We start from the raw sequence: 22,573 nt of genomic DNA, 5'->3' as shown, positions 1-22,573 counted from the left end.
TGAATTGCGTAACCATTACGGCACCTCAACTCAACCTCTCGATACCAGCAATATTCTACTGTGTTTCTGTAAAGTAGTTAACATATTTCTGACACAACATTCAGATTTGATTTCATTAATGTAGAGGTACTTTAATACATCGATATGTTTATGTTGCAATGATATTATTCTTACGTGTATTCTTTCTTTTGTCACTATGATCTTTGACGTAATTGCAACTCTGATTTTTGGGCGCGTAAGCGATTATTAGTTAGTAGTTAGAGAGTCGGACCTTGAAAAAGTCAAGTCTTGGACATCATGTGGGAAAGACGCATATTGTAGTCAGCTTATAAAATGTGAACTTTAAGAGTGAGGAAGATGTTTTCAAGTATGTTTTGTATTGTGAAGTGATGTGTTGTGTGTTACGTGATATTGCAACAAAAGCAATAAAAAGGAAGTATAACTTAAATTCGGAGTGCTGATTATTTTTTTACATCACCATTGTGCTAACTTTCAAAGGTTTAATCTTCAAGAATGGTTTGTGAAACACATCTATAAATCTTTTGAATATCGCAGAATAAAACCTAGGCCTATTTGTATCCGAGCTTGGAATCATCACCACCTAGATTTTTCACGATTGAGCCATGATTTTACAACGAGACCAGCGTGGGAAACATGAAAAGATGAGTGCCTAGTTTATTCATTGTTGCATGAAATGACTTTATTAACTGTGCCCTAATGACACCTGCCACATAATAACTTTGTTGTTGCCCGAAAATGCAGTATTTAGCAGCATGAGCAACACCACAATCATTATTAAATTTTGACCTTTGTTGTGGTAGGGTTGTTAGAACCTCCACACAATCCATATCCTACCCCAACGCAGCTTCAACCATCTCCCTCTCCCTGAAAATGAGATCCGCTCCTATATTTATACCTCCTACGAACTTTTCCTCTCCATCCATCCCCATCTGCTGTAGCCACTACCCAACCACGCAGCACACTACTCCTCACGCTCTGCCTTTTCCACCGACTGTATTCACCACTATCCACCTCAATTTCTGCCTGTTACATTCATAGTTTTCCTGCCTGACAGGACCCTATCTTTTTATCCACACCCCTCGCCTCTATGGAACGTACTTGCTCCTCCGACAGTACTTCTCACCCAGTGCAGCATTTGACCCTCGTGGAGTCATATCACTTGCTCCGTTCACCGCCACTGCCTACCGTCTGGAATTAGAGTCTGAGGATGGTCAAATACTGACCGAAACTGGTTACCACCGAAAAAAAGTTTTTGTGGTCGAGACTGTTTGTAATCCATTTTTAAAGTACTTTTAGCCAGATACCTGTTTCTCCACGAGATATGTTCTCAAAAATTACTTCACATTTTAAGTGAAAGTACAGTGCTTCAGTGCTTTTTTTCACAAGAATGTCACCTTCCTGGAACGTGTTTTTAAAGTATATATTTTCGGTTTTTAGCTGATAGTCTGTAACACCATAGCTTACACGCTACATACTCTTTATTGATTCATTTACCTTTCTGTTTTGTTCAACATCCCATCGTTGAACTTCTGTAATTAGTGTGTGATTAATTCGATACTGTAATGAAGTGTAATCTTTGTAATATGCACAATATGAGCAAATGATATGTTTTGTCTTTCTCACATAATCTCTTTGGTTATCTTTAAGGTTGAATAATTTTGTTTACATAATTTTTCATAGAAATGTCAATATGTAAAAAGGTTCTGTTTTATTTAATATGTTTGGTTGCTGTTATGTAAACTGCTGACCTTCACTTATTATTTTGTATGTAAAAGGTGTTGTGGTTCCCCTCGGGAACGGAACTGTGTAGCGCGCGCAAATTGTGGTTGGCCTAGGTAGAAAAGGTGGAACCAAGAGTCAGTCGGAGACGAGCTACCAAACTATCAACTACTCATGTAAATTGTATTGTGTTGGTTCCGAGAGATGCTTTTCCTGACGCTTTCCAGTGCCTCAGATGGATGGATAAAGAGCTGGAACTATTCTGAAATTGGTATCTATCATCGTCACCAAGAAATGACAGAGTCCAGCAATTCTAACTGCAGGTCCACCTACCAACATGCAATCGTCACCACATTGCGCAATCACTGTAAAGGAACACTACAGTAATGTACAGTGAAGGATCAGCTCATAGGATGTTATAGTGTACCCAAACATTAGGCAAAATTTGACTGAACTCTCGTACCTGCCGTGATTTATCCTCAGTCACATATCCACTTAGGACCCCTCCCACGCTAAAGTGTCTACCGCATTAGAGTGTGCTAAAATTAATATTGTCTGTTGAAAGAATCTTACAAATATCTCGAATTTGTGTTTCACTGCAGTTAAAGTTCAGAATTGCAACTGTTGAGAATTATATGTTCATGCTTGCTAAGTACTTGTTTCTCTAGTGTATTGAAAGTGTGTTTAGTTTGCTCTGTTACAGTGGTCAAGATTAAGGGCCCCCCTCCTTTGAAAGTAGTTCAAATGCACAAAGTTACTTAATTATAGAAAGTTTTAATTATTCTTGCTATTCAAGTCAAATTCTGTACAATATTGGGTTCCTGCTTTGTATTGAAAGTGCATATTGCTAGTGTAAAAGGATCCACAGTTTATTCTTTATGCTCATGATAAATAACAATTAATAGAACGATCACTATCTATGAAAACAGTAACTTTTTTTATTCAAAATTCAGTGAGAAATTGTTTGTTAGTGAAATACATTTAACTTTCATTTCACATAGAAAAGTATTTAGCTGAGAGAGACTTAACCTATGACCAGTTCATATTAATGCAGTAAACTACATTTACAATTTTTTGTCAGATAGGAAAATGTTTGAAATGTAAAACTGAACCTATGTCCAATTTATGATTCTACAGTGAATATTAATAGTAATGTTATAAAGACCATTCAGTTTGAATAAGCCCTGAAAGTAATAGTATGTATGGTTATCTGTTATATTTATGTAAATAGTGTGTTCTGCCCTGTCAGATCCAACCTTACCGTGAACATATGCAGGTGTCAGAGTTCATTGCACTCTCGAGTGACAAAAGTATAGGCTGTGTTTGCCCATTGAAGTTAGTTATTTTCAATTCTTGAATAAGTATGTTACTTATTGTTATGCCTAATTACGCTGGCGACCGTTTCCTTTCTTCTTTGAACAGTGTAGATAGGTGAAACGTTGTTTGTTACTGTTTAAATATTTACGTAATTGCCGGCCGAAGTGGCCGTGCGATTAAAGGCGCTGCAGTCTGGAACCGCAAGACCACTACGGTCGCAGGTTCGAATCCTGCCTCGGGCATGGATGTTTGTGATGTCCTTAGGTTAGTTAGGTTTAACTAGTTCTAAGTTCTAGGGGACTAATGACCTCAGCAGTTGAGTCCCATAGTGCTCAGAGCCATTTTTTTTATTTACGTAATTTTTACTTTCACTTCCGATAAGCCACCTCCGTTAGGTATAACACGGTCAACATAACAAAATTCCTCTCAGAGGGTAACACTGCTCTGCTTCTTTATACTATAATTGCTTGAATAAAAATAATTTCATTATGCAAACTGCCTCCAGCTTTGAGGTTATAGTATAGCAGTAGCGGGCGGTGGTGTTATACGTGGCTTTTCCGTGACATGACTATTTGTTCTGTTGGGGCACAGACAGGATAAACCAAATTTTGTATTTGATTGCACAAGCTACGTAAATCCAGTTGCAGTGTTATAAGCCCCAAATTTTGTTTCGATTTCTCATTATAATTTTTTTTATACGCTTGGCTAAAGAGCGGGGACTTGTGCCGCTGACAGCCAAACCCCAGCGCATAAGGGGCGAGGGGGATGAACTAACAGTAAAGAACAAAAAAAGAACAAGAAGAGGGAGAAGAAGATGTGAGCAGCGCAAGTGTCATCAATAAGGCGCCAGCGCAGAGAGTTGGCAGCCACGGCCGGCACTCACGGAGGCGAGGAAGTCCTCGAGCAGCCGCAGCTGCTGCAGGCGGCGCTGCGCCTCCGCCCCCGCTGCGGCGTCCCTCCGCCTCCGGCGCCGCCTCCCAGAGATGACGCCTATCTGCAGCAGCACCGGGTTGGCCGCCAGCGCCGCCGCCGCCCCCAGCAGCGCCGCCCCCGCCAGTGGGATGAGCAGGCCCTTCAGCACGGAAGCCTGGGCCAGCACGCGTAATAACACTCTAAGGTAAACAGCTAATTTCTGATCTTTGTTTTCTGACTTACCTGAATTGCTACGACGCAGTCTCCGATACACCCGTAGTGTCTTAGTATAGAATACAGACTGAGAGTAAACCAAATATGTGAAACTAACGATAAACTCAACATAAAAGTGAGGGACCATATAGTAGACGAAGTGATGGAATTCTGGTACCTTGTAAGCAAATTAGCCCATGACAGAAAAAGGAAGCGTGGAAATAAGAACCATATTAGCACAAGTAAAAGGACATTCCTCGCTAAAAGAAAAAAAAAACCATAGGTCTTAATATGCTACTTCTCTACATAGTCACCACTCCAACTTGGACCTCTGTTGTAGTGTTGTACCAACTTTCCAATACTCTCATTATAGAAGGTAGCCTCCTGTGCTTTCTGCCCTTTATCTAGGCTGGTCTTCAGCTCATTGTCTGTGACAAAACACTTACCTCATAACCAGCAGTTCATGTGAGCGAAGAGATGAAAATCAGTGGCAGTAAAGTTCGGGCTGTATGGTGGGTGATGAAACACTTTCCATCGAAAACGCTCCATGAGTATCTTGGTTGCAGCTGCAGTGTGCGACCGAACTGTGTCATGAAGGCGGACAATGCGTGATGGCAACATTCCTTTAATGCCCTTCGTAGACGATTTTCTCGAAGCGCCTGATCCACTCGCTGAATAGAATCATTAATTGACACTTGCATTCTTTCCTGACTGCCTGTTCGTCTTGCTTGAATGTTCCTGTACCATTGCGACACTTTGCCGTCCCGCATGACGGTCACGCTACGCGGGCTGAATAAAATCGGGTGAAACCCGTCAGAATGAAGAAATCGAGTGACAGCACGCACGCCACAGTCGGCGTGGGACTCTGTTGCGCTGGACATTTTTACATGTTCACTGTGGGCTCACGACTGAAAAGTGCGACGACACGCAATCGACGGACATACTAGGTGCACTGCACAATCCATCTGTGTAAAACATCGGCTTTTCAATGTTTTTTTCATTTCGCGAATGATCGGAGCTTCAAACAAAACATAGTCGCCTCACGTCTGGAGCACAGCATTGGATCGATATGAATTTGCGGAAAAACCGGGAAACGAAGAGAATCGAAACGTTTGAGGTGTGGTGTTGGAGAAGGACGCCGAAAGTCGAGTCAACTTATACCAGAAGAGGACGTCCTCCGCGTAATCGGCGTACGTATGAAACGTACGATAAACATAGACAGCATGAGAGTGCATGTATTAAGACATGGAATAACTTACATGATTTTAGAGAAAGTTGTAGAAGGCAGAACTGTAGAGGAAGCCAGAGAACAGAATCTAAATATTCTAGCGCGTTGGGTGCGAGTTTACTCCGAGATGAAGAGCTTGGCACAGGAGAGGAAGTTGTTGAGGGCGGCATCTAACCAGTCAGAGGAACTATAAAAAAATTTAAAAATACATCTATGAAATTTGCAAATATAATTGTAGGCATGGAACACATCCTATGACATGTGCTTAGAATTATGCAAAGACACATGCCTAGAGATGCAAGTGTAATCTTCCGAAAACGGAGCCTTTAGTAGAGGGAAGTGTGCAAGAGGCAAATTCTAATTATTGTGTGTTCTGTGCTCCCCGGTAAAAAGTTCTTTCTCGAAGTCCTCTGAACCAACAGTCCGTGATCATTAGAGTTTACAGACTCGAACAAAAGAAAATTAAAGACCACTAAATTGGTGGATTCGTGACAATAAAAGGTTTTCTGCAAAAGGTATTTAGGGCTGCTATAAATAATGTTATGTGAGAGTACACAGTTCACGGGAACATTACGCCTGCTACAAGCAATAGCGGAAGAAGAATTGAACTTATAAGAGACACGAGGGAATTAAACAGAATTGATGTCAGAAGCAAAAATTACGCTGTCCGATTTTACAAGGTTATGTGAAGAGTGGAAGTGGGAAACGTTCTAAGTGCCAAATCTCACATTTATCGAGAGGATCAAAGCACAATGCATGGCTCTATGTACATATTTGTATCCAAAAAAATGAGAAAATATTCTGATACCGAACAGTTTTGCTATCTACCTCATCACTGCAAAAGCTAATGAGGTAAATTATAAAACAATTTATTTATTAAGACCGTTCTAAGTATCTTGCCAGTAAAGTGATTGGTTTTAAGGGCCAGTAAGAGACTTTTTGTTTCAAATGCCGTTAATGCTGAGGCATTACATTTTATTTGTGATAATACAAGTACAGGAACACAGCAGAAATATTTGAACTAGTAGTACTGTAATGACAAAAATCATTTTTCGTTTCTCTTACATTTTATGCAAGAAATTAACAGAAGTAAGTTCATGACAATACTTCCTTAGTATTCACTTGTGTTTCTTGTGCAACTCTATTCTTGGGATCGAATGTTACAAATTTCATTGTACAACTTCCTGTGCTGTTGAGGAAGAAATCGCAAAATTGTCAACAGGTCTTTCTGTTTAGCAGCTGATAAACACGACTTGTCTTTCAGATTAAGTACGGCATGACAAACATATGTCATGGTGTTCCATCTTTTGAATTCATTGACGTTTTCCCATTCTGCTGTTTCAGAGTAAGAACTTTTAATAGCTCTTCTGATGGATAAGTATGGCACAATTTCATCTTACTGCATTTGGAGATCTTACTTGCGTGCACTGACAAGAAAAGGCCCTATTTCTGCAGCATCTATAAAATGAAAGTAGCCACTTGTGTGCATGGGAATGGCATTTGAAACTCCCGAAGGACGCACTGCTTGGCACAGAGGCCACGCACCTTCTGGTAAGGAATCTTCGAAATATTTTCTCGATGATTTGACACTTGGAACAAATATAGGGACATGCAACAGTCTACCGAGAACACGGCAGCATTGAAAACACGTTTTTGGAAGAAATGGCTCTGAAAAGTTCTCCATTCTCACTCTTCATATCTTCTACATGTATGAAGATGCAGGTGTGGACGAAGATATAGAAAACCAACGAGAAATGCATGCCTGAACGTAAATGTAGATGCTAGCCAAGCCTGCATGTTGCACTGTTGTATTTGACCACGAACGGATCCTGTACCACGTCCTCGAACGTGAGCAAATCGTTGGTGTTTTTACAGTGCGTGCTTCCGTAACCAAGGGAGCCGAAATGTTGGTGTTTCATCAGCGCCGTATCTAAGATTCATACCGCATACTGGGGTAGTAGAAAAACATCATCCGCTAAGTCACAAGGCGGACGAAAGTGTGTGTCGAGCGATCATCACAGACGGCCATTGTAGACAGGATTTCGTGAGGGTTCCTCTCATCCCTGGTTGCTGCGGGGGTTAAGTAGGGTTGCTGTTCCTCCCATTATCTGCCTGTTGTGTGGAGTTTCTTCACATTGCCTTGTGTCAGTAGATGTTCTCAGGTTCATATGTCTTCTCTTTCCCAGCAATGCCGGCAAGGAGATGTGCTTTCTTCAATGCTCCCCACCACAGCGGTTGGCGCTCGGAGCACGCGCGCTCCTACCGCCTGCAGATCTACATCTACATCTACATGGATACTCTGCAAATCACATTTAAGTGCCTCGCAGAGGGTTCATCGAACCACCTTCACAATTCTCTATTATTCCAATCTCGTATAGCGCGTGGAAAAAATGAACACCTGTATCTTTCCGTACGAGCTCTGATTTCCCCTGTTTTACCTTGGTGATCGTTCCTCCCTATGTAAGTCGGTGTCAAGAAAATATTTTTGTATTCGGAGGAGAAAGTTGGCGATTGGAATTTCGTGAGAAGATTCCGTCGCAACGAAAAACGCCTTTCTTTTAATGATGTCCATCCCAAATCCTGTATCAGTTCTGTGACACTCTCTCCCATATATCGCGCTAATAGAAAACGTGCTGCCTTTCTTTGAACTTTTTCGATGTACTCAGTCAGTCATATCTGGTAAGGATCCAACACCGAGCAATTCTAAAAGAGGACGGACAAGCGTAGTGTAGGCAGTCTCCTTAGTAGGTCTGTTACATTTTCCAAGTGTCCTGCCAATGAAACGCAGTCTTCGGTTAGCCTTCCCCACAACATTTTCTATGTGTTCCTTCCAATTTACATTGTTCCTAATTGTAATACCTAGGTATTTAGTTGAATTTACGGCTTTTAGATTAGACTGATTTATCGTTTAACCGAAGCGTAACTCGTTCCTTTTAGCACTCGTGTGGATGACCTCACACTTTTCGTTATTTAAGGTCAACTGCCACTTTTCGCACCATTCCGATATTCTTCTAAATCGTTTTGCAGGTTGTTTTGATCTTCTGATGACTTTACTAGTCGATAAGCGACAGCGTCATCTGCAAACAACCGAAGACGGCTGCTCAGATTGTCTCCCAAATCGTTTATATAGATAAGGGACAGCAAAGGGCCTATAACACTACCTTGGCGAACGCCAGAAATCACTTCTGTTTTACTCGATGACTTTCCGTCAATTACAACGAACAGTGACCTCTCTGACAGGAAATCGCAGAGCCAATCACATAGCTGAGACGATATTCCATAAGCACGCAATTTCACTACGAGCCGCATGTGTGGTACAGTGTCAAAAGCCTTCCGGAAATCCAGAAATACGGAATCGATCTGAAATTCCTTGTCAATAGCATTCAGCATTTCATGCGAATAAAGAGCTAGTTGTGTTTCACAAGAACGATGTTTTATAAACCTATGTTGACTGTGTGTCAATAGAGCGTTTTCTTCGAGGAAATTCATAATGTTCGAACACAATATGTGTTCTAAAATCATGCTGCATATTGACGTTAACGATATGGACTTGTAATTTAGTGGATTACTCCTACTACCTTTCCTGAATATTGGTGTGACCTGTGCAACTTTCCAGTCTTTGGGTACGGATCTTTCGTCGAGCGAACGGTTGTATATGATTGTTAAGTATGGAGCTAATGCATCAGCATACTCCGAAAGGAATCTAATTGGTATACAGTGTGGACCAGAAGACTTGCTTTTATTAAGTGATTTAAGTTGCTTCACTACTCTGAGTATATTTACTTCTGCTGGTGTCTTCTGTTTGCCTGCGAGTTTTTCTCCTTAGTGAGGTCGACACGCAGGCCGTCAAGCGTGCTGTCACGACAGCGCTTTGTGGCGCGCAGACGGCGTGTTCTTCCACTTCCTGGTGCAGATGCGGTGTCGACGGCCGCGCTGTCCGTCTTCGCAGCGTCGGTGTACGCTCTCTCCACAGCCTGTGAGACTGGGCGCGGACGTCGTTCGGAGCGGGCAATCTTCGGCTTGTGTGGCTCGCTGCGTTGACGAGCCGCTGCGGCTTGCAAATATTCACAGCCACAGCCACGTGCACGCCGCCACTTTGGTTCGTGCGCCCTCGGAAGCGGACATTATTTGCTGATGCGATTGCCTGCGCACCTAATATATGCGTCGGGCAACGAACAGTGGTGAGCCACATGCCCCGCCCCCTGGCAGTGAAAGTACTGGACAACTCATTTCTGTCTTAGTGGCCCCACAGTGTGATTGCCCTGCGGGTCTTCTCGTCAGCTGGAAGAGCGTCCTGTTCTCCAAGTTGTCCACAGCTATAACTAGGAGAGACGGCGACTCTTTCTGTGATTGAAGATCCTTGACGCGCGAGACAGTAGGGAGCATGGAGCCGAGCTCCTGCAGTTGCCGATTGCGGAAACGCCTCGTAAATTGCCTTGATCAGTCGTTGCGGCACGGTGGCGTGTGTGTAGATAGGCACCAAAAGATTCGACATCTCCTTCGTCAACTACTACTCTTGGACATCTGTATCCTCACTGTGTACAGCCCTGTCGTCTTCACAATGAAGTCTGCTGTTGATCGCTGTTTCAGACGAGCCCAAAATCCTTTGTAATCGTTTTTGACTTCCAGGCGGTGGTTTCAGCTCATGACCCCTAGTTTCTGTTGGCGGTTAGGAAGTGCTCAGTTCTTCATTTGCAGCTGTGTTTTTCTACTGGTTTTGTGGCTGTTCCAGAGCGCGATGTGGATCCGTCAACGCCGTAAAGCAATTGGCAGACTTCTTTATTGATGCATCAGTTTTCGTGGCTGGCGCGGAACGAGCCGCACACCCCTTCTTCACTTTTGTCCAGCCATCTTCACTGTACCGGACTTGCAGGATGTGGCGTTATTGGCTACCACAGACGTCCATGCTAGCCCCACCACGGAATATCAGACCAGCTGTGTGGCTGGATTGAAGAGTTTTTAGCAAACAGAACACAGCATGTTGTTCTCCATGGATAGACGTCTACAGACGTTAAAGTAACCTCTGGTGTGCCACAGGGGAGTGTTATGGGACCATTGCTTTTCACATTATATACAAATAACCTAGTAGATAGTGTCGGAAGTTCCATGCAGCTTTTTGCGGATGATGCTGTAGTATACAGAGAAGTTGCAGCATTAGAAAATAGCAGCGAAATGCAGGAAGATCTGCAGCGGATAGGCACTTGGTGCAGGGAGTGACAACTGACCCTTATCATAGACAAATGTAATGTATTCCGAATACATAGAAAGAAGGATCCTTTATTGTATGATTATATGATAGCGGAACAAACACTGGTAGCAGTTACTTGTGTAAAATATCTGGGAGTATGTGTACGGAACGATTTGAAGTGGATTGATCATATAAAATTAATTGTTGGTAAGGCGGGTGCCAGGTTGAGACTCATAGGGAGAGTCCTTAGAAAATGTAGTCCATCAACAAAGGAGGTGGCTTGCAAAACACTCGTTCGACCTATACTTGAGTATTGCTCATCAGTGTGGGATCCGTACCAGGTCGGGTTGCCGGAGGAGATAGAGAAGATCCAAAGAAGAGCGGCGCGTTTCGTCACGGGGTTATTTGGTAAGCGTGATAGCGTTATGGAGATGTTTAGCAAACTCAAGTGGCAGACTTTGCAAGAGAGGCGCTCTGCATCGCGGTGTAGCTTGCTGTCCAGGTTTCGAGAGGGTGCGTTTCTGGATGAGGTATCGAATACATTGTTTCCCCCTACTTTTACCTCCCGAGGAGATCACGAATGTAAAATTAGAGAGATTCGAGCGCGCACGGAGGCTTTCCGACAGTCGTTCTTCCCGCGAACCATACGCGACTGGAGCAGGAAAGGGGGGCAATGACAGTGGCATGTAAAGTGCCCTCCGCCACACACCGTTGGGTGGCTTGCGGAGTATAAATGTAGATGTAGATGTAGACCACTCTCGTGTCCACCACTCCCCACTTCTTCCCGCTAGTCGTCGATAACGCGAGCGGTCACGGCTTCTTACTGGAGGAGTGTGCTTCCGTCCTCCAGTGGCTTCTCTACTCCTGGTCTAGGCAGAACAGCGCTGCTGCTGCCTTACTTTTCTTTCACACTTCCTCGGAAAGGCTGCAGCTGCGGCACGGCCCAGGAGGTGGGTCCTCTGCGTCGCTATTTATCTCAGATGAGTCGTCCACGTACATGACCGCGTTAGCAGGACGCACCGTCTTGGCTGGGGATTCAGATGGTTCCACCGACGGAGCAAGTCTCGCCGATAAGCGATCTGCCACACCATTTAGTTGGTTCAGCACCTCTGTAAGCAACGGTCGCACCCACACTACGACTGAGTCTGGACGAGTGGGAGCACACTGCGGAAAGGCACGTGCCACATCGTAAGTGCTGTCGCCTCGGCTGAAACCACGACCGCAGTCGTACACTTTGCTCCCGAACTCATTGCCTCCCAGGTGTTGTGCCATTATGAAGGGATGTGACGAAAAGAAAAGGTCGCCATCTGCAAAAGTTTTCTGCAGAACTGGATAATACACTCGGGAACTCTGTCAGCATCAAAGCAACGCGAAGGCATCTCCATAAGCAAGGAAGTGCAGGGCGAGCTGGAATTGCAAAGCAACTCATCAGTGATGCAAACGCCCGTAACAGGAGAACGTGGTGCCGAAGCCGTGAAACCTGGGCTATGCAGCAATGGAGGAATGTCTTGTGGTCGGATGACTCTTGTTTCTCACTGCTTTCAGTTTTTGGCCGACTTTACGTCCCAAGAGCAGAACATGGCGGGGGTTCGGTTATGAATTTGGCAGCCATATCGTGGTATTCTACGTGCCCCACGGTTACTCTGCAAGGCTGCATTACTGCCAAGGGCTATGTGGCCCATTTGGTTGATCAGTTGTACACATCTACATCTACATCTACATCCATACTCCGCAAGCCACCTGACGGTGTGTGGCGGAGGGTACCTTGAGTACCTCTATGGGTTCTCCCTTCTATTCCAATCTCGTATTGTTCGTGGAAAAAAAGATTGTCGGTATGCCTCTGTGTGGGCTCTAATCTCTCTGATTTTATCCTCATGGTCTCTTCGCGAGATATACGTAGGAGGGAACAATATACTGCTTGACTCCTCGGTGAAGGTATGTTCTCGAAACTTCAACAAAGCCCGGACCAAGCTACTGAGCGTCTCTCCTGCAGAGTCTTCCACTGGAGTTTATCTATCATCTCCGTAACGCTTTCACAATTACTAAATGATCCTGTAACGAAGCGCGCTGCTCTCCGTTGAATCTTCTCTATCTCTTCTATCAACCCTATCTGGCACAGATCCTACATTGGTGAGCAATTTTCAAGCAGTGGGCGAACAAGCGTACTGTAACCTACTTCCTTTGTTTTCAGACTGCATTTCCTTAGGAATCTTCCAATGAATCTCAGTCTGGCATCCGCTTTACCGACGATCATCTTTATATGATCATTCCATTTTAAATCACTCCTAATGGCTACTCCCAGATAATTTATGGAATTAACTGCTTCCAGTTGCTGACCTGCTATTTTGTAGCTAAATGATAAGGGATCTTTCTTTCTATGTATTCACAGCACATTACACTTGTCTACATTGAGATTCAATTGCCATTCCATGGACTATGCGTCAATTCGCTGCAGATCCTCCTGCATTTCAGTACAATTTTCCATTGTTACAACCTCTCGATATACCACAGCATCATCCGCAAAAAGCCTCAGTGAACTTCCAATGTCATCCACAATGTCATTTATGTATATTGTGAATAGCAACGGTCCTACGACACTCTCCTGTGGCACACCTGAAATCACTCTTACTTCGGAAGACTTCTCTCTATTGAGAATGACGTGCTGCGTTCTGTTATCTAGGAACTCTTCAATCCAACTACACAATTGGTCTGATACTCCACATGCTCTTACTTTTTTAATTAACGACTGTGGGGAACTGTATCGAACGGCTTGCGGAAGTCAAGAAACACGGCATCTACCTGGGAACCCGTGTCTATGGCCCTCTGAGTCTCGTGGACGAATAGCGCGAGCTGGGTTTCACACGATCGTCGTTTTCGAAACCCATGCTGATTCCTACAGATCAGATTTCTAGTCTCAAGAAAAGTCATTATACTCGAACATAATACGTGTTCCAATATTCTACAACTGATAGACGTTAGAGATATAGGTCTATAGTTCTGCACATCTGTTCGACGTCCCTTCTTGAAAACGGGGATGACCTGTGCCCTTTTCCAATCCTTTGGAACGCTACGCTCTTCTAGAGACCTACGGTACACCGCTGCAAGAAGGGGGGCAAGTTCCTTCGCGTACTCTGTGTAAAATCGAACTGGTTTCCCATCAGGTCCAGCGGCCTTTCCACTTTTGAGCGATTTTAATTGTTTCTCTATCCCTCTATCGTCTATTTCGATATCTACCATTTTGTCATCTGTGCGACAATCTAGAGGAGGAACTACAGTGCAGTACACTGTTTATTACACTATTCTCTAATGGTGTTGCTGTGTTCGAAGACGATATTGCCCCTGTTCGGACTGCTCGCATCGTATAGCACCGGTTGTGTTCACACGAGGATCAATTTTCGTATCCCCCCTGGGCACCACAGCCACTAGACCTCAGTGTTATTGAGTCTTCGTGATCTAATCTGGAGAGAAATCTGCGTCATCGCTCTCCACTTCCATCATCGTTACCCGAACTTGTCACTATTTTAGAGGAAGATTCCCTTGAAAACCATACAGGATCTGTAGTTATCCATTCCGAAACGATTGGAAGCTGTGTTGACTACCAGTGGTTTGGCTACATCGTATTAGGCATGATAACATGTCGTGTTTTGCTGTTTCCGTATTTTTGTCCAAGCCTCGTAGAAACTTGCATAAATTTTAATTCACCCATTTAAATTAAAACTTTACGTTGGCCCCACTTGTAAGTTACCAGCTCCGGCGGTTGCCACTAGGAGTCTCCCTGGTGCAGCTAGCTGACTTGTTCGTTACCCAATTTGCGTCAAGTCGAGACCGAGGTGACATACCAGCAAAACGTGTTTTGCGTTCGCCGTTTCGACGGGTGCAATTCTCGATTTTCGTCGAGAGTACCGCACTAAACCTGTGGCTGTTATGGGCGCACAGATCTCGCATAGCATCAGTAGCCTTCAAGGTCCTAATTGCAAAAACAATCCGAAGGTTGCTCTTGTAAAATCAGATGATTCTTTTGAAAATAAGTCTTTGTACTCATATACGTAAGTTAAAATTACCTCATGTTTCTATTTACATTCATGTGAAACATGCACTATTGTGAAATCGGATGGTTCTCTTTGGAGCAACGCGTAACTGTGTTTCGACATCGACAAGCAGTGATGAAAGGAGTGTTTGCCACTGGTTCAGAAGGCTACGTTCCTACATCAAGGGCTGTGGAATAAATAATTAAACTATAAAATACATGTATGAATTTATGGGAATAGTTGAATTATTCTGATGACCGGAGCTAATATGTTGAAACAGGTAGTGTGAAGAATTGACATGTATGTTAAAAAAAGAGCGAATATTTTCGCATGTCGAAATCAGTGGGAAAATTTTAAAGGTATTGAGAAAAATAAAATGAGACAGCTGATACTCCAGTTTTCATTCAGAGTCTTTTAAATCAACAGGAACATACTCTAATTTTTTGTGCTTCAATAGGAGCATTATTCCCCTGGTATATTTTTTATTCCATTTTTAATTTTTATGTTCTGTTGTCTTTTTATAAAATTATAACAATTACTCTGTAAAATAAAGGTTTTTCAAGTGTGAATCATGTTCAAAAGTACATGGTCATGTACCTAGGAACAAATATTTTGTTGCAATTTAAAAACTTTGCAGTAGAGAGAAAACCTTGTCAATACGGTATTTAATACTCTATTTGTAACATTATTGCTCTACTACACACTAACGATCAGCGAGATAAATCAAATTGAGCAGAAGTATGGTCAAAAACATGTTACAGGATAAATAAATTTTGAAATAGGAGCTGTAGGGAACTAACACAAACTTCCATTTTCGAGGATGGTAAGATTCTTAAGACATTAAAGAAACTCATTTCATTCGAAGTATCATATGCTCCACAGCAAGATCTTCGTCTGTTCGAAGGTACAAGAAGGCGCATGACGGACGAGGTATTGATAAACCGTCCACATATCATATAAAATAGTTCTAAAATTATTAACATAGCACTATAAAACATGTTGTTGTTGTTGTTGTGGTCTTCAGTCCAGAGACTGGTTTGATGCAGCTCTCCACGCTACTCTATCCTGTGCAAGCTTTTCATCTCCCAGTACCTACTGCAACCTACATCTTTCTGAATCTGTTTAGCGTATTCATCTCTTGGTCTCCCTCTACGATTTTTACCCTCCGCACTGCCTTCCAATGATCCCTGGATGCCTCAGAATATGTCCTACCAACCGATCCCTTCTTCTAGTCAAGTTGTGCCACAAATGTCAGTTCTCCCCAATTCTATTCAATACCTCCTCATTAGTTATGTGATCTATCCATCTAACCTTCAGCATTCTTCTGTAGCACCACATTTCGAAAGCTTATATTCTCTTCTTGTCCAAACTATTTATCGTCCATGTTTCACTTCCATACATCCTCTCTACTTCGACCATCATCAGTTATATTGCTCCCCAAATAGCAAAACTCCTACTACTTTAAGTATCTCATTTCCTAATCTAATTCCCTGAGAATCTTCCGATGTAATTTGACTACATTCCATTATCCTCGTTTTGCTTTTGTTGTTGTTCATCTTATATCCTCCTTTCAAGACACTGTCCATTCCGTTCAGCTGCTCTTGCAGGTCCTTTGCTGTCTTGACAGAATTACAATGTCATCGGCGAACCTCAAAGTTTTTATTTCTTCTCCATGGATTTTAATTCCTACTCCGAATTTTTCTTTCTTTTCCTTTTCTGCTTGCTTAGTATACAGATTGAAAGCATCGGGGATAGGCCACAACCCTGTCTCACTCCCTTTCCAACCACTGCTTCCCTTTCACGCCCCTCGACTCTTATAACTGCCATCTGGTTTCTGTACAAATTGTAAATAGCCTTTCGCCCCCTGCCATCTTCAGAATTTGAAAGAGAGTATTCCAGTCGACATTGTCCAAAGCTTTCTCTAAGTCTACAAATGCTAGAAACTTAAGTTTGCCTTTCCTTAATCTATTTTCTAAGATAAGTCGTAGGGTCAATATTGCCTCACGTGTTCCAACATTTCTACGGAATCCAAACTGATCTTCTCCAAGGTTGGCTTCTACCAGTTTTTCCGTTCGTCTATAAAGAATTCGTGTTAGTATTTCGCAGTCGTGACTTATTAAACTGATAGTTCGGTAATTTTCAAATTTGTCAACCCCTGCCTTCTTTGGGATTGGGATTGTTATATTCTTCTTGAAGTCTGAGGGTATTTCGCCTGTCTCATACGTCTTGCTCACCAGATGGTAGAGTTTTGTCAGGGCTGGCTCTCCAAAGGCTATCAGTAGTTCTAATAGAATGCTGTCTACTCCAGGGGCCTTGTTTCGACTTAGGTCTTTCAGTGCTCTGTCAAACTCTTCACGCAGTATCATATCTCCCATTTCATCTTCATCTACATCCTCTTCCATTTCCATAATATTATCCTCAAGAACATCGCCCTTGTATACGCCCTCTATATACTCCTTCCATCTTTCTGCTTTCCCTTCTTTGCTTAGAAATGGGTTTCCATCTGAGCTCTAGATATTCATGCAAGTGGTTCTCTTTTCTCCAAAGGTCTCTATAAAACATAGCACTATAAAATTCTGCACCTGAAGAATTAACTGTATGTACCCAATTGCTTTAATATGCACTGAGGTGGCAAAAGTTATGGGATAGCTCCTGATATCGTTTGGCACCTCCTTCTGCCAGTCGTAGTGCAGAAATTTGACGTGGCATGGACTCAACAAGTCGTTGAAAGGCCCCTGCAGACGTATTGAACCATGCTGCCTCCATAGCCGTCCGTAATTGCGAAAGTGTTGCCGGCGCAGGATTTTGACCTCTCGGTTATGTCCCATAAATGCTCCATGGGATTCATGTCGGGCGATCTGGGTGGCCAAATCCTTCGCTCGAACTGTCCAAAATGGTTTGAAACGAGTGGAGAACAATTATGGCCCGGTGACATAGCGCACCGCCATCGATAAGAATTCAATCGTTGTTCGGGAACATGGAGTCCATGAATGGCTGCAAATGGTCTCCAAGTAGCCAAACATAACCATTTCCAGCCAATGATCGATTTATTTGGAAGAGATGACTGAACCCATCCACTGCAAACAAATCCCACACCATTATGAAGCCACCTCCAGCTTGCACAGTGCCTTGTTGACAACTTGAGTCCATGGTTTCGTGGGATCTGCGTTACACTCGAACCCTATCATCAGCTCTTTCCAACTGAAATCTGGACTCATCTGACCAGGTCACGGTTTTTCAGTCGTCTAGGGTCCAACCGATATGGTTGTGAGCCCAGGAGAGGTATTGCAGGCGATGTCGTGCTGTTAGAAAAGGCAGTTGCGTCGGTCATCTGCTGCCATAGTACATTAACGCCAAATTTCGCCATACTGTCCCAACGGATACGTTCGTCGTACGTCCCACATTGATTTCTGCGGCTGTTTCACGCATTGTTGCCTGTCTGTTAGCTCTGACAACTCTACGCAAAGGCCGCTGTTACAGATCGTTAAGCGAAGGCCGACAGCCACTGCGTTGTCCATGGTGAGAGGTAAAGCCTGAAATTTGTTATTCTCAGCACAGTCGTGATTTGTTCATCTCGGAATATTGAATTCCCTAACGATTATCGAAATGTAATGTCCCATGCGTCTAGCTCCAACTACCATTCCGCTTTCAGAGTCTTTTAGTTCTTGTCTTGAAGCCATAGTCATGTCGGAAACCTTTTCGCATGAATCACTTGAGTACAAACGACAGCTCTATCAATGCACTGCCCTTTTATTCCATGTGTACGAAATGCAACCATCATCTGTATGTATGTACATCGGTATCCCATCACTTTTTTCACCTCAATATGTTATACATCACTCAAGAATGTAAAGCGGAAATAATTACAAATGCTACACAAAACACAACCTCATGTCTAACAGAAACAAAAACAGTAAAGAAATGGTGGAAACTGCATTCTTTCATGTGGTTCTAGAATCAGTCACTAGACTGAAGTACTGACCAGAAAACAACATGTGTTCCTAGGCACACTATCCTCTAGATGTAACATTCGTTCCTACTGCCGAAATCTCTTGTCGCGATAACGGGAGTGTTACACGTCTCGACAGCACCCCAGCCCATTCCACCATGTTCTCTTGACATGGTACCTAGCGCCTTCTCTCTATTTCTCAGGGTGAAGAAACCTTTGCGTCGCAGGCATTTCAAGAGTGACGACGACGTAATTTGGAGGTGGAATGTTTCCTGAACCGCCAAAATACAGACTTCTGCAATGAAGATCGCTGCCATGTCATCCATTGTTGGGAAATATGCTGCACTGACGGAAGCCTATGTGGAGAAGGACTGACACCTTCACCAAATTTCATTGTCGCTGCTTGATTTATTCGAGGAGATAATTAAAACTATCGCATTCTTTATGTTACTCGAAGAGAAGGAGGGTGCTAGACGCTACAGTGAAAATATGTCTCTACCCTTCTGTGTATAATACCCAGCAGTCGTGATTTATCGAAATTACGCTTTTCTGGACTGACATCAGGCGAATACCTGGGTAGTTCCTTTCACAAGACTCCGTCCGTATTTGTTTCCCCATCCTCACCCTGCAGGTCTAGTGCTCCTTCCGTACTGACATCCATGTCAATGGGACGCAAGATCTTGCTATCCGATTCTTTTAGGCATGTTCAAAGTGTTAAATGGGAAAAATTCTTATTATTGCAAGAACCGAATTCCTAGTTGCCCTTGCGATGCAGCATACACTGATGATACAAAACTTAATGAAAATCTTAATGGCGTGTTGGTTCATCTCTGCAACCCAGTACGGTCGACGCCCTGCGTATTCGGCAAGTTATTGGTAGGCCTCCAGAGGTACGTGGCACCATATGTGAATGCACAGGTCACGCAGTTCCCGTACATTACGAGCTGGTAATTTGTGGGGGCAGAGCTGGTGTGCATTAGTGGTCCACATGTCCAGATGCGATCCACTGGGTTCAGATCAGGTGAATTTGGTGGCCAAAACACCAACATGAGTTCACCGCCATGCTCTTCAAAGAAATGCAGCATGATTGTGGCCTTAGGACAGGGCCAGTTGTCTTCTCGAAGATCCCATCGGTGTAGGGGAAGACATCAAATAGGTTATCCATAATAATGGTACATAGTCCACAACTGTCGTGGTCCGCACGTAATGTGAATTGACGGTTCTATGGTGTATAGTAATGAGCTTATGTTATTTGCGTCATGCGAAGGGAAAACGATGCTTTTTTTATTGAATGTGCATATGCAACACAGACTCATATGTATCAAACAATGGAAAATCCAGGATGGAATGTAATTTAATTTACCTGCGAAACCAGTCATGTGGTCTACAAGCTAAGCTGCAACCACTGTGCTGCATTCTATGTAGGCATGACAACCAACAAGGTGTCTGTCCGCATGAATGGCCACCGACAAACTGTGGCCAAGAAACAAGTGGACCACTCTGTTGCTGAACATGCTGCCAAACATTATATCCTTCATTTGAATGACTGCTTCACAGCCTGTGCCATATGGATCCTTCCCACCAACACCAGCTTTTCTGAAATACACTCCTGGAAATGGAAAAAAGAACACATTGACACCGGTGTGTCAGACCCACCATACTTGCTCCGGACACTGCGAGAGGGCTGTACAAGCAATGATCACACGCACGGCACAGCGGACACACCAGGAACCGCGGTGTTGGCCGTCGAATGGCGCTAGCTGCGCAGCATTTGTGCACCGCCGCCGTCAGTGTCAGCCAGTTTGCCGTGGCATACGGAGCTCCATCGCAGTCTTTAACACTGGTAGCATGCCGTGACAGCGTGGACGTGAACCGTATGTGCAGTTGACGGACTTTGAGCGAGGGCGTATAGTGGGCATGCGGGAGGCCGGGTGGACGTACCGCCGAATTGCTCAACACGTGGGGCGTGAGGTCTCCACAGTACATCGATGTTGTCGCCAGTGGTCGGCGGAAGGTGCACGTGCCCGTCGACCTGGGACCGGACCGCAGCGACGCACGGATGCACGCTAAGACCGTAGGATCCTACGCAGTGCCGTAGGGGACCGCACCGCCACTTCCCAGCAAATTAGGTACACTGTTGCTCCTGGGGTATCGGCGAGGACCATTCGCAACCGCCTCCATGAAGCTGGGCTACGGTCCCGCACACCGTTAGGCCGTCTTCCGCTCACGCCCCAACATCGTGCAGCCCGGCTCCAGTGGTGTCGCGACAGGCGTGAATGGAGGGACGAATGGAGACGTGTCGTCTTCAGCGATGAGAGTCGCTTCTGCCTTGGTGCCAATGATGGTCGTATGCGTGTTTGGCGCCGTGCAGGTGAGCGCCACAATCAGGACTGCATACGACCGAGGCACACAGGGCTAACACCCGGCATCATGGTGTGGGGAGCGATCTCCTACACTGGCCGTACACCACTGGTGATCGTCGAGGGGACACTGAATAGTGCACGGTACATCCAAACCGTCATCGAACCCATCGTTCTACCATTCCTAGACCGGCAAGGGAACTTGCTGTTCCAACAGGACATTGCACGTCCGCATGTATCCCGTGCCACCCAACGTGCTCTAGAAGGTGTAAGTCAACTACCCTGGCCAGCAAGATCTCCGGATCTGTCCCCCATTGAGCATGTTTGGGACTGGATGAAGCGTCGTCTCACGCGGTCTGCACGTCCAGCACGAACGCTGGTCCAACTGAGGCGCCAGGTGGAAATGGCATGGCAAGCCGTTCCACAGGACTACATCCAGCATCTCTACGATCGTCTCTATGGGAGAATAGCAGCCTGCATTGCTGCGAAAGGTGGATATGCACTGTACTAGTGCCGACATTGTGCATGCTCTGTTGCCTGTGTCTATGTGCCTGTGGTTCTGTCAGTGTGATCATGTGATGTATCTGACCCCAGGAATGTGTCAATAAAGTTTCCCCTTCCTGGGACAATGAATTCACGGTGTTCTTATTTCAATTTCCAGGAGTGTACACGGGTGGGAACTTTCCTTGCAATACATCCTGTGTTCCCGTAACCCTCCTGGCCTCAACTTTCGGCAGTCACTGTCCTCACCCATCCAGCCCCTTCCCTGCTCCCATTCCAACACTATAGAGCCATCATTCCACTGTCACACCCAGTCTTTTTCTCTTTCTTTTTTTATTTATTTTTTATTTTTATCTCTCTCTCCTTTTCCACTAGTTCCTCCACCCTCCTCATCTCCCCCCTGCCCCCTGCCCCCTGCCCAACCTACAGCACTTCACTGTCCGCCATCCCCACCATACATCCCTCCCCCTCCCCCCCCCCAAGCCTCATTTCCCCCAACCAGTCGCCACTCCCATAATGCACTGGTGCTGCTGCTCGCAGTGTGGTTTCAGTTGCTGGAGACTGCAGTTAAGTGTGTGAGTTGCGTTTGCGTGAGTGTGTGTGTATGTTTGTTTATTGTTGACAAAGGGCATTGGCCGAAAGCTTTAAGTGCGAAAATCTTTCTATTGTGCCTATCTGCGACTCATATGTATGTTGTTATGGTTGTGAATGAAAAAAAATAACAATGCAGCAGAACGGTTAATTAATATTATTGTAATATTCCCGCTGCGAGTGCCAGCGATGATGCGCTCCTGTAATTGAGATAACAACGCTCTTTGCTGTGAAAAAGAGGATCTATGCCTTTTGTAATTTTGGAGATAAGGAATGGCGATTGGACATTGTTTTTTGGGGGTCAGATACGTAGTTTGCATCTAGATGTAATTTGAAGTGCAGATGAGATACAACTTGTAATCGCAGTTACCAATAATAAAAAATTTATTTTGTGAAAAAGAAGGTAAATATCATCTACGAACCTTTATTCGATGTTCGATCCCCGGACCTTCATAAAACGATTAGTGTGTTTTGCAAACCAGTGCATAGTGATTTCTTCACAAATTAACAGTAATGGGCAAATTTGCAACGATCACACTCCAAACG

At 44.3% G+C, this 22,573-nt stretch overlaps 1 protein-coding gene across 1 annotated transcript in view; it reads right to left on the bottom strand.

Moving 5' to 3' along the window:
- The window catches only part of LOC124788996, a 68,234-nt gene that overhangs the window by 33,234 nt on the left and 12,427 nt on the right, over positions 1–22,573 (bottom strand). Inside the window, exon 3 of the mRNA XM_047256283.1 lies at positions 3,941–4,144. Within this exon, the coding sequence (XP_047112239.1) occupies positions 3,941–4,144 (204 nt within the window). The remainder of the gene's footprint in view (positions 1–3,940; positions 4,145–22,573) is intronic.

Source organism: Schistocerca piceifrons, chromosome 3 (genome assembly GCF_021461385.2).
Source record: "Schistocerca piceifrons isolate TAMUIC-IGC-003096 chromosome 3, iqSchPice1.1, whole genome shotgun sequence".
NCBI classification, from domain to species: domain Eukaryota; kingdom Metazoa; phylum Arthropoda; class Insecta; order Orthoptera; family Acrididae; genus Schistocerca; species Schistocerca piceifrons.
This window is presented reverse-complemented; position numbering and strand designations above follow the sequence as displayed.